General features: G+C 43.8%; 1 protein-coding gene across 1 annotated transcript; it reads right to left on the reverse strand.

Moving 5' to 3' along the window:
- Positions 1-757: 757 nt before the first annotated feature.
- On the reverse strand, positions 758-11,980 carry PPM1G (protein phosphatase, Mg2+/Mn2+ dependent 1G). Its single transcript, XM_070734993.1, is given in 11 exon segments — positions 758-932; positions 935-1,019; positions 2,311-2,413; positions 3,078-3,207; positions 5,819-6,053; positions 6,216-6,332; positions 7,115-7,566; positions 9,327-9,462; positions 9,876-9,961; positions 11,179-11,248; positions 11,737-11,980. Coding segments are annotated over 11 exon segments (1,746 nt in total). The 5' UTR covers positions 11,965-11,980; the 3' UTR covers positions 758-828.
- Between the last annotated feature and the right edge of the window lie 896 nt (positions 11,981-12,876).

Below are 12,876 nucleotides of genomic sequence, written 5' to 3' on the forward strand. Positions count from 1 at the left end.
CTACAAAAAAACTCCCCCAAAACAAATTGGGGACACTGGTCTTTTCCTGGGGAAATCCTAAGGGCTTAGATAAAAGCTTCCACAGACAAGACAAGGTGGTGTTGGTCCTAGTTTGCTTGGGCAGAGTAAGATCTTGCAAGCCACAGGCATGGAACTCACAGTGGGGAAGGATTTGGAAATGAAATGGGAAGAAACTGGAATGAGCAAGAAAAGGGAAGAGAGGCTACAGAATCAATGAATTACATAATAGTCCAGTTCATCTTACTTCCCTCACACTTTTACAAAAGTACACAGTCACTGATAAAGAGTTTTAGTTTTTAGTTTGGAAAAAAAAAATCTCAGTTGGAAATGAATTGACACAGAGTTGTGGCTTGGTAGCCATGGGGTGGGTGGGTGGGTAGGCAGTCAGTCCCACAAACTGTTATCAAAGTGGAGGCCTTAAATAGAACTGCAGCTCTGAAATCTCCACATTGTAAAACTGCTTCCTGCTAACAGAAAAAAAATCACAGGCATGAAAATGGCAACAACCATACAGAGACGCTGCAGTGATGTGTGTGTTTGTGTGTGTGTGCGTGTGAGACAGAGAGTGTTTGAACAGGTAGACTGCCTTCTGGGCTTGGTCAGATTATGACCCTCCCTGCCATTCACTCTTTGGAATGGTTTCAAAAGACCAATGGGACCCACCCTGAATTCCCCCTCCAAATAATAATAACAAAATGGGTCTCCCTAAGGATAAAAAAAGCCTAAAACAGGCATCAAAAGTTCAGCTTTTGTTTAGAAAACAAGAGTCCAGTGGGAGCATGGGCAATTCCCTACCCAACGTAGCTGCTAGTCCTGTCGGGCCTTCTTGCTACAGCCCTCCTCTGTGGCGCTACTTGTGCTATCCTCCAGTTTCCGTTTGCTGCTCTCAGCGGGGGAGCTTGATTGATGTGTGGTTTAAAGGAGATGATGATACAAGTCATGTTGTCACAGCCTGTTCCGTCACCAGATGTGTCAGGAGCCAAACAACGATCCAGGAGCTGTTTTAGACAAAAATTAGAGAATAATTTAAACATGAAATCCAGCTTCTGCCATACACTCATTAAACCCGAAGGAAGAGAAATTCAGGCAATAGTCTTGATGGTTTCAGATACCTGCCAGGCAGACTGAAAATAGAAACATAGAAACATAGAAGTCTGACGGCAGAAAAAGACCTCCTGGTCCATCTAGTCTGCCCTTATACTATTTTCTGTATTTTATCTTAGGATGGATATATGTTTGTCCCAGGCATGTTTAAATTCAGTTACTGTGGATTTATCTACCACGTCTGCTGGAAGTTTGTTCCAAGGATCTACTACTCTTTTAGTAAAATAATATTTTCTCATGTTGCTTTTGATCTTTCCCCAACTAACTTCAGATTGTGTCCCCTTGTTCTTGTGTTCACTTTCCTATTAAAAACACTTCCCTCCTGGACCTTATTTAACCCTTTAATATATTTAAATGTTTCGATCATGTCCTCCCTTTTCCTTCTGTCCTCCAGACTATACAGATTGAGTTCATTAAGTCTTTCCTGATACGTTTTATCCTTAAGACCTTCCACCATTTTTGTAGCCCGTCTTTGGACCCGTTCAATTTTGTCAATATCTTTTTGTAGGTGAGGTCTCAGAACTGAACACAGTATTCCAAATGTGGTCTCACCAGCATTCTATATAGCGGGATCATAATCTCCCTCTCCTGCTTGTTATACCTCTAGCTATGCAGCCAAGCATCCTACTTGCTTTCCCTACCGCCTGACTGCATTGTCATTTTGAGACTGTCAGAAATCACTACCCCTAAATCCTTTTCTTCTGAAGTATTTGCTAACACAGAACTGCCAATACAATACTCAGATTGAGGATTCCTTTTCCCCAAGTGCATTATTTTACATTTAGAAAAATAGACTTGAAGGAAGGAATCTTCGTGTAAACAAGATTTACTAGAAGTGGACTAGGAATCTAATGATTATCCTGTAGCATTTCTCAGTTCCTGAAGATAATTCGTTATCAAGATAGGAGACTGTTCCCCAGGCTTAATCAATTGGGACCTAATCAATAAACAGTGCAGGCCTGATGCATTCCAAGATCTAGTTCTTAGGTGCTTTCAAAGAGAAATTTTAAGAGCACCAACAGATGATTTTTTTTCTATCAATCTTATTACATCAAATAGAACTCTCATCTTGTAGGCTAAAAAAAAATATCCGCTAAACCTGAGAGTTGAATGTCTTTTTCTATATACTATAGAAATGTTCCTATACTTAATTTCAACTGTCACGTCTCCCAGTCTCCAACTCACTTCTTCTACTATAGATGAAAGAGATCGCAACTCTCCATCTTCGCCCTTCTCGGTGATCTTGGATTGAACAAAATCCACAACCTCTTGGCTGCTCATGACATTCCTGGATTAGGAGAGAGAGATCATGAAAACTAGAGGGGCAGCATACAAATCTAAATAATAAATAAATAAATGTAAGGCTAGGTTACAATTACATCAACCCACCCTCAGCTTTGCAATTACAGTGGTACCTCTACTTACGAACTTAATTTTTCCCATAGCAATCAATGTAAAAGCAAATAATGGGTGCGATTGGGGAAACCACAGGGAGGGTGGAGGCTCTCTTTCCTCCCAGGAGATTCCTAGAGAGGCCCCACAGAGCATATCCCTGCCCTTTCTGGCCCTGTTTCTTCCCAGGAGATTCCTAGAGAGGCCCCACAGAGGCTACTCCCGCCTTTTTCCGCCCTGTTTCCTCCTAGGATATTCCAAGAGAGGCCTCATCGAAGCTTCTCCCTGCCTTTTCCGGTTAGTTTCGGAGGCTCAGGTTTGTAAGTAGAAAATGGTTCTTGAGAAGAGGCAAAAAAATCTTGAACACCTGGTTCTTATCTAGAAGAGTTCATAAGTAGATGCATTTGTAGGTAGAGGTACCACTGTATAGTCCTTTCCAGGTCTTGACTTGGTACAAGTTATCAGCACTCTACCTTCCAAGTATATTGAAATCAATTAAGCTTCAGATGAATATCATAAGTAAGGATTCTTGTTTATCCCAAAGCTCAATTTTCACCTACCAGATGCCATCACAGGCAATGACCATAAAATCATGGTCATCATTGATTGTCAGCACCTTGATATCTGGCAGCGCTGAGATCATCTGTTCTTCTGGGGGCAAATTCTTGTTACGTTTATAGAAATGATCTCCTAAGATACAAAAAGGATCAAGAGATTTATTTGAGTGTTCACCGTCCTACAGGAAAGTGCAGCAACAAGGAGAAAGCTGGGCTATGCTCAGTAACTGGAACTCCCCACCCCCTGGCAAGTAACAGAACATTGAAGGCATTTCTCAAACACAAATACACTTTCAATGTATTAGAGTTTTTTTAGTTAACTTCTGGTTTGTATGAAGCTAGCTACACATGCCATTTCTTCCAAATCAAGCAGCTGGATTCACTTCCATGATGGATCTAATCATTAATAACAAATATTCATTCAGGTCATTCTTGAATTTGAGCTTCATGCTCCCCTAGACCAGTGTTTCCCAACCTTGGCAACTTGAAGAGATCTGGACTTCAACTCCCAGAATTCCCCAGCCAGCATTTGCTGGCCGTGGAATTCTGGGATTTGAAGTCCAGATCTCTTCAAGTTGCCACGGTTGGGAAACACTGGCCTAGACAAACCAAAAAAGTAAATCCTCCTGAAAATAACTCCCCCAAATGTGGGTGGGCGGCTAAAAGACCCGTTTAATCTAGTCCCGAAACTTTATGGCTTGGTGGCCAGGGGGTGGGAAACTGACCATTGCAAGTGGTGGGCTAATGCATGTGTGCTAGGCCACCATTCAGGTGTGTGGAGTTGCATGCATGTGTTGGTCCACACCTCATGCGATAAGCTGTGTGAGTGCATGAGCTGACCAGCTGCTCATGCAGCCCACTTCCAAAAGGCTGAAGGAGTGCCTACGAGACTCGGAGACTGCTGGGGAAGGAGAATGGGAGAGAGAGAGACAGACAGACAGCAAAAGAGACAGGGCAGAGCATTCTCCCCACCAAATGGCAACTCCCAGTGGCTGGTATGCAGGAGCTGACAGAGAGAAAAAGAAGTGAGGGAGATGGAGAGAGAGAGAGAGAGAGAGAGAGAAAGAGGAGAGAGAAAGAAAAGGAGAGATGTCAGAGAGAGAGAGCAAGAATGAGGGAGGAGAAAGATAAGAGAAAGGGGAAAAAAGTTGGGGAGGGAGATATGAGAGACGGGGAGAAAGAAAGGGGGCAGATGAGAGATGGAGGAGGAGAGAAGGAGGTGTGGGGAGAGAGAGAGAGATGAGAGAGACAGGCAAGGGCGGAAAGAAAGAAAGAAGTAGGGAGAGAGAGAAAGGGAGGGGGAGAATGCCTGAAGGATTCCATCCCGCCACTGGGAATCCAGGCGCTTGATCAATTGACATGCTAGATTCATATTAGTGATCCGTGGGATTTAAAATTATGAATGTAGTGGTCCCTGAGGTCCAAAAGGTTGCGGTCCCCTGATCTAGAATACTTAAGCCACTTTTAGTCAAAGGATTCACTATTGACAACAAAGCCTTGCTTCACTCTTCATTCCACATTCACACATTATGCTATATGTTTTGACCAAGTCACAGATGGCATGAACCATAGGTACCATGCTTGAAGCCTATTCTTGTGAATGGGCACGTTCACAATTAAGCCAGCTTTAAAGTTTAGCATGGACCCAAGTTTCTAATGGTTGCTGGAACATTCAATAGGAAAAGTTGTCAGTCCTTTGCTTTTGAGTTTTCAGAAGCTGGTTTCAAACAATTATTAAAAATGAATCCCATTAGTGCAAGGTTTGCTTTGCAAATAAGAAGCATTGTAATCTATATTTCAATTGTTCTATTTTCTTTATAATTCTCTTTTCCTTTGTACTTAAGGTGCTTCAATAGTTCCAGGTCAGGTGACTGGAGAAATAGCTTCCCTTTTCAGAGAAAAGGAGGCTCCAGACTGAAAGATTGCAGGTGTGATGTTTTTGTCATGTGAAGGCTGTCAGAGATTTGGTGTTCATTGTCAGTACCGGCTACTGCCCTATAACGCTAGCACATGCATAACTCTTTACTCACATAGAAACAGAAACATAGAAGATTGACAGCAGAAAAAGACCTCATGGTCCATCTAGTCTGCCCTTATACTATTTTCCTGTATTTTATCTTAGGATGGATATGTGTTTATCCCAGGCATGTTTAAATTCAGTTACTGTGGATTTACTAACCCCGTCTGCTGGAAATTTATTCCAAGCATCTGCTACTCTTTCAGTAAAATAATATTTTCTCATGTTGCTTCTGATCTTTCCCCCAACTAACCTCAGATTGTGTCCCCTTGTTCTTGTCTTCACTTTCCTATTAAAAACACTTCCTTCCTGAACCTTATTTAACCCTTTAACATATTTAAATGTTTCGATCATGTCCCCACTTTCCCTTCTGTCCTGCAGACTATACAGATTGAGTTCATGAAGTCTTTCCTGATAAGTTTTATTCTTAAGACCTTCCACCATTTTGTAGCCCCTCTTTGGACCCGTTCAATTTTATCAATATCATTTTGTAGGTGAGGTCTCCAAAACCGAACACAGTATTCCAAATGTGGTCTCACCAGCGCTCTATACAGCGGGATTACAATCTCTCTCTTCCTGCTTGTTATACCTCTAGCTATACAGCCAAGCATCCTACTTGCTTTCCCAACCGCCTGACTGCACTGTTCTCCCATTTGGAGACTGTCAGAAATCACTACCCCTAAATCCTTCTCTTCTGAAGTCTTTGCTATGGCAATACAATACTCACCAATTGCTCTGGAGAGATTGAGGCCGCCATTTACCCGACCATCCATGGTTACTTTTCCACCAGCATTCTTTATTCTGGCCAATTCCACCTCATCTTCGGGCTTATGGTCATAGGACATGTCCACAGCCTTTCCACCTTCAGACACCACACACCGGGAATCTCCAGCATTGGCTACTATTAGCTGCTTGCCTCTGATAAGGGCTACTACCGCCGTCGTGCCGCTGTCTGAGCCAGGCTGGAGAGTAAGAGAACTGTGAGGAGAGCCCATGCTGAAGCACAAGGCCTACTGAAAGAGTGGGGCTCAAACCAGGGCGAGAGCAAAAACAGTTCAACAAATCTCAGCCAAGCACCACTACGCCCCTATTCCTCCTTTCCCACTTCCTTCCCAAGCACTAACCTTTTCTTTGCCCTCCATTCCTGGGAGCATCATGTCTTCATCATCTTCCTCTTCGGCTTCTTCAGTGTCGTATTCTTCTTCCTCGCTGCTGTAGCTATCCTCATCCTCACTGCAGTCCTAATCAAAATGCAATACAGTGGTACCTCGTGATACGAACACTTTGAGATACGAACCCAGGGTTCAGAAAATTTTTGCCTCTTCTTAAGAACTTTTTTCGCCCTACGAACCCACCGCAGATCGCAAAATGGCGACCAGGAAGGACGTCTTCGTGACGTCAAAGCTCCGCCCATGGAATTCCCTATTGGGATTCACAACCTCCTTTCCAGCCTCCAGATCGGCCGAAAACGCCGCCGCCGATCGCAAAAACGGCACTCCGCCGCATGGCGCTGCCCGGCTATAACCTTTTGAAACAGCCGGGCGCTTCTCGGCAGCCTCCGGAACCCGAACCTCCGGGTTTGGGAGAATGCCGAGAAGCCCCCCTGCTGTTTAAGGTGACAGGAGGGTGGCGGCACTTCTCGGCGGCCTCCCGAACCCGAAAAGCCCCCCAGCTGTTTTAAAAGGTGACAGCTGGGCGGCGGTGCCCAGCGGAGCACTATTTTGGGATTTTTTCCCCCCTTGCATGCATTAATCGCTTTTACATTGTTTCCAATGGGAAACATTGTTTTGTGTTACGAACTTTTTGCCTTACGAACCTCCTTCCGGAGCCAATTAGGTTTGTAAGACGAGGTATTACTGTACATCCAGCCGTAACAGAAATAAAATGGACCCCAAGCATGCAGGATCTGGGCTGCCACCTTCCTCCTAGCCTCCCTCTGTAAAGAAGGCTAAGTTGTGCTTTTTCAGCTCAGCTATGGAAGGACAAAGCGCCCTTTCCCCCACTGCCCAAAGGATGACGGTACCTCACTATCGTCATCTTCCTCCTCTTCCGCATCCTCTGACTCATCCTCACTGTCCTCAAAGAACATCGACTTGATCGCTTGCTGGCTCTTGCTTGCAGACGAGCAGGATGGCTCCATCTCGCCACTGGCAGGAGATGCTCCCTCGGCTGTCTTTTTTTGGCAAGTATCAGCATCCCCTCCACCAGCCACATCTGGACCGGGGGAGGCACTGATGGTCTCAGAGCACAATTTGCCATTTTTCTCCTCCTCCTCTTCGCCCTCTTTATGACACTTCGAGGGCTCCTCCGCCTCTACTTCACCATTCAAACTGGGCTCCCGGGCATCCTCCTGGGTTACATCTTTGCCTGGTGGGCCCAGCTTGCCCTTGACACCGTTTTGCCCATATCGAGTCAGAAGCTCCTCAATAGTCATTGCAGCCTCCTCGTGCAGCAGGGCAGTCTCCTCGTTGTCCACTGCATGGGAGTGTCGGGGGAGAAAGTTCAGCCAGTTTCAATGTCACATCCAGTTACCTGCCTTTTTAAAATCATCGCTCAGGAAAGTGATTTATTATGACTGGAAGAACAGAGTTTTACACATCTCTGAAGACCTTCCTCAGCCGGTGGGCATGGGGGCCACGAGAGACGAGATTGTCTCTGGCTGATCTTGTGAATGATTGAATTGAATGAATGGGAATTTATTTATTTATTTACTTATTAATTAGATTTGTATGCCGCCCCTCTCCGTAGACTCAGGGCGGCTAACAACAGCAAAAAGACAATGTGAACAAATCTAATATTAAAAGTAATATAAAAAACCCCAATTTAAGAAACCAATCATACATACAGACATACCATGCATAAATTCTATAAGCCTAGGGGGAAGGGAATAACTCAATTCTCCCATGCCTGACGACAGAAGTGGGTTTTAATGAGCTTACGAAAGGCAAGGAGGGTGGGGGCAACTCTGATATCTGAGAGGAGTTGGTTCCAGAGGGTCGGGGCCGCCACAGAGAAGGCTCTTCCCCTGGGTCCCCCCAAACGACATTGTTTAGTTGACGGGACCCAGAGAAGGACAACTCTGTGGGACCTAACTGGTCGCTGGGATTCGTGCGGCAGAAGACGGTCCCGGAGATACTGCATATGGTATTTTTTACAATTTTATAAATAGAATATAATTAGATTTCTTTATACATGTTGTTTTCATTATCTTATACGCCGCCCTGAGTCGCTTCGAGAAGGGTGGCATAGAAGTCTAACAAATAAATAAATAAATAAATAAATAAATGAATAAATGAATGAATGAATAAATAAATAACTACGACATCAATCTACACATTAAAATACAGATGGAATCATATTTCTCACTACAAATTGCCAGCCCCAAGGTCACATGTCACTATAACTGGGCTTGACACTAGTTTTTCCTAATCATATAAACTGTTTTACCAAGCTACAACTGTTTGGGGAGGGTGTGTGTGTATGTAAATGCAAACTTGATTTTATTTCATTATTTACTTATTTGTGTTTCTAGCCTGTCCTTCTCCTGTGGACTCAGGGCGGTTTACAAGATAAAAATAAATGCAATATACAGCGTGTGAGAAACCCAAATATAAAATATAATATAAAACCCAAGATTACTATAAAAGCCGTCAACCACATCCATCCCATCCCAATAATACTCTCATGTTAATGGCCGGAGTACTCAACGGCTGGTAAAGGTGAGTTTTTAAAACTTTACGGAAGACTGAGCAGGTGGGGGCGGTGCAAATATCTGGAGGGAGTTGATGCCAGAGGGCTGGAGCTACCACAGAGAATGCCCTTCCCCTAGGTCCTGCCAGACGGCATTGCTTAGCTGACATGATCTGGAGAAGGCTGACTGTGGGACCTGACCGGCTGCTGGGATATGTGACGCAGGAGATGGTCCTGTAGGTAATCTGATCCTAAATCATGTAGGGCTTTAATGATGCTGGATTACAATTCCCATTATCCAAATCACCAGCAATTCTGGCTTGGAACTGTTAGTTCTCCATCTCTGGTTTTGTCTAGGCTCTTTCTTAAAGTTGGCATAGTCAATTATGTCAAATTTAACACAACATAGGAAATATGATCTTGGACATCCTTCCACTTTAGGCATTTAATCTCAGTTATATACAAGGTTGATATAAGAATCCCACTTCTGATACTTGGCTTTTGCCTCCGATCTGCACAGAGCTGCAGGTTGCTGCTTCACTCACCATCATCTTCATCTGCCACTTTCATCTCTTTCTCATCAATCTCATCTCGAGACCGCCCTGACATCAGTGCTAATTCCTTGATCACTTCTTCCATTGTCAACTTGGCATCAATGGCCAAAAAAGCATCTTCAAGTGCCTAATAAGAAAAAATAAAGGAGGTTTTCTTTGTGACCGCCATTAATATTAGAAACTATTTAAATAGCAACTTATTCAAGATGTATGATGCAGTTCTTAATAGCCCCAATAAACAGAGTAATACTATATTGCACCACAATTGATACCAGTGGACAAAAATATTTATGCCACTTCCTTTTTCACTGCTACATAAAAAATAGCCAATTTCTAACCAGAATTGGCTTCATATTCATGCTAAACTCTACTTTTTAACCATTTAGGTTTTTTATAATATAGTTGAAGAAAATACCTTAAAAGGATCAAGATGGCAAAGATTGGAGAAAGATGGAATGAATCATGAAACAAAATCCTTCACAGAATTAGCTGTACTTCTTTGGTTCTTCAAAACTCTTCTATAGTTTTGGAAGATCTTACCTTTTGTAGTTTGCCTTCTTTATATGCTTTCTGATCCTTGATGATCTCTGGCAGGTATTTGGCACAATACAGGGCTACCTCTTCTCCTACAGCAAAGAGGTCAACAGTTAGAAACTATCAGTCTCTCAGTTCATCTCACAAGTAACCTCATGTTTGTTTCAGAGAAAATATGTATTAGCACCCCAAGATGAACAAACTGGGTAGCACCGAAATAACTCAAAGACCCATTTATTAGGCACGCAGGATTGAGTTAGGACCGTAGCACTGACAAATCTATCATTTACAAAAAGGTTAATCAGGCAGACCATCAAGATTTCCTACAAAAGCAATGTTGTAATAATACAGGTAGTCCTCAACTTACAACAGTTAGTTTAGTGACCATTCAAAGTTATGGCAATGAAAAAAAGTGATCTGATTGGTTCAGTTACCACCTTTCTGGTATCCCCATGATCACGTGATCAAAATTCAGTTGCTGGGCAACTGGTTTGTATTTATGACTATTGCTGTGTCCCCAAAAAATGTGATCACCTTCTGCAACCTTCTGACAAGCAATGTGAGTGAGGAAGCCAGATTCACTTAACAACCAGGTTACTAACTTATCAACTGTAGTGATTCTTTTAACAACTGAGGCAAGAGCCTCGATGGGGCAGTGGTTAGAGTGCAGTCCTGCAAGCTACTTCTACTGATCAACAGCTGCCAGCAGTTTGGCAGATCGTTATCTCAGTAGGCTCACTTCCAAGGTCAGTAAAATGAGGACCCAGATTGTTGGGGGCAATATGCTTATTCTCTGTAAACCACTTAGAAAGGCTGTAAAGCACCGTGAAGTGGTATATGTCTAAATGCTATTGCTAATGCTAAGAAAGGTTGTAAAATTGGAGCTAAATTCACTTAATAAATGTCTCACTTAGCACCAGGACTTTTGAGTCCAATTGTGATGGCAAGTTGAGGACTAGCTGTAACTGGTCACCCAGTGCAGTTTCAACCAGAAACAAGTGCCTGCATAAGAATAAACAGCGCTGGTGATGAACTATGGGTATGTAAAGATCATACCCAGCTATGGGTATGTAAGGATCCACAAAACAGCCTTCTCAAAAGGCTTGGGTTCCAACAGAGATCCTCAACAAGTGGATGGTTTGTTCTTGGGTAAGGGGCATGCATAAGCACACCACTGTGCCTCCGGTCCCTGTCCTATTGTCCTCTTTTAATCTTCACTTTTTACTTATGTTTATACATGAACTACTACCATCCTATCCATGTTTGACAAATACATAAACTAAATAAAACAAAATAAACAAACCCTTACCTCCATGACCATCATATACAGAGAACATTGCAGTCTCGCTGTCTAAATCGGGAATGCAGTTGTGAGCATCCTGAAAAAAAAGAGAAGGATCGGTGAAGGGGGAAAACAGCGACTTACAGCAGAACAAGCTGTGGAAAACTCCCAGCAATTTCAGTAAGAGGCCGAGAAATGAGGCAAACGCAGCCTGACGGTGCCACTGTGGCACCCAACTATCAATAGCAGGGGTCTCCAAACCCGGCCATTTTATGACTTGTGGACTTCAACTCCCAGAATTCCCCAGCCAGCAAAGCTGGCTGGGGAATTCTGGAAGTTGAAGTCCACAAGTCATAAAATGGCCGGGTTTGGAGACCCCTGATCAACAGCTCCGCCAATGTAGGGGGGACTACATGACCGGGTGGTGGTGTTCTCCCTAAGCCGTTAAAATAATCAGAGCGCTTTCTCCCCCTCCCCCTCCCAATTGAAAGACGCCATAAGAAACGAGGCGGCGGCCTCCCGTGGGGCCGAATCACCCAGCAAGAGACACCGCTCTCCCGCCCTCAAGTCCCGTCCCGCCCTCACCTCCATGGAGACCCGCCAGCCCTGCATGGCGCTGTAGCCGAAGTGAAGCGGGCGCGGCCCGATTCCGACCCCATCCCCAGAGCTCTTGGCCGTGCTGGGCTGCGACAGGTAGGCCCCCATGGCAAGGCAGGCGCGGGCCCCGCCGAGCCGAAGAAGGACGGAGCGGCAAAGACTGAAAAAGCGAACGACAGAAGGGAAGGCGATTTGGGAACCGGAAACAGACACCATAGAGTCCCCGCCGAGGAACCACGGGAACCGGATGTGAGGCCGATAAATGATATGAATGTGGGGGGGGGGGGGGGGAGGAAAGGCGTTTCCGAGCGGAGCTGTTGCTAGAGAGGGCGAGGGAAATTGATTAGAAGGGAATGAATGAATCGGAGAGTGGGAGGGGAGAACACCGGACGGGATGTTGCAAAATCATAGACTACGGGGTAGAAAAGAGCGTACCAGTGGTTGCCCGGTAACTAAGCGGAAAGGCCTGGAAGTTATTTTAGTTCCATTTACGGAAGAGCATTTCCCTTTGTAGTACAGTACTGCATTTTCTATGCAAGTCCACAATACATCTTCGGAGATTCTCAGTCATTCGAATCATGGTTGGGCCCAAAAGTGATTTCCCCCCCAAAATAGTACTGAATACAGAGCCACTTCCATCAGTTCAAGCAGGGAGAATAGGAGGCAGCGGCATAGTCAAATCTAATATCAAGATGGTAATTTGTTGTCAAATTGCTTAACAGACGTTGCTGTACACTAAAAGAGAAAGGTTAAAAACGAAGGATTCCCTATATTAGGGAAATGGCAGTTAAGTATAGTCACATTTACTAATAAACTTTCAAATATAATTTGAAAGAACATATTCTGTGCTCAAAATCATTTAGAATTGAAAATAAGCAATCATTATATCTTTACACGACTTTATGTGCACTTATATTAGAACAGCATGTGCTATTGTATCCACTGTAACTGAAAAAGAATATTGTAGAGTTGGGGTAATACAATGTGGTTGAATGGTTAAGATAGTCATAAAGAAAACCTTACATCTTTGCTAGATGACAGCAATTTTACGGGGAAAAAATTTGTAATAAAAATGGAGAGACTCTCCAACTTCACTATGATTTTGGTATTTTCTACCCAAACAACTAT

This window comes from Erythrolamprus reginae, chromosome 1 (genome assembly GCF_031021105.1).
Source record: "Erythrolamprus reginae isolate rEryReg1 chromosome 1, rEryReg1.hap1, whole genome shotgun sequence".
Taxonomy (NCBI): Eukaryota; Metazoa; Chordata; class Lepidosauria; order Squamata; family Dipsadidae; genus Erythrolamprus; species Erythrolamprus reginae.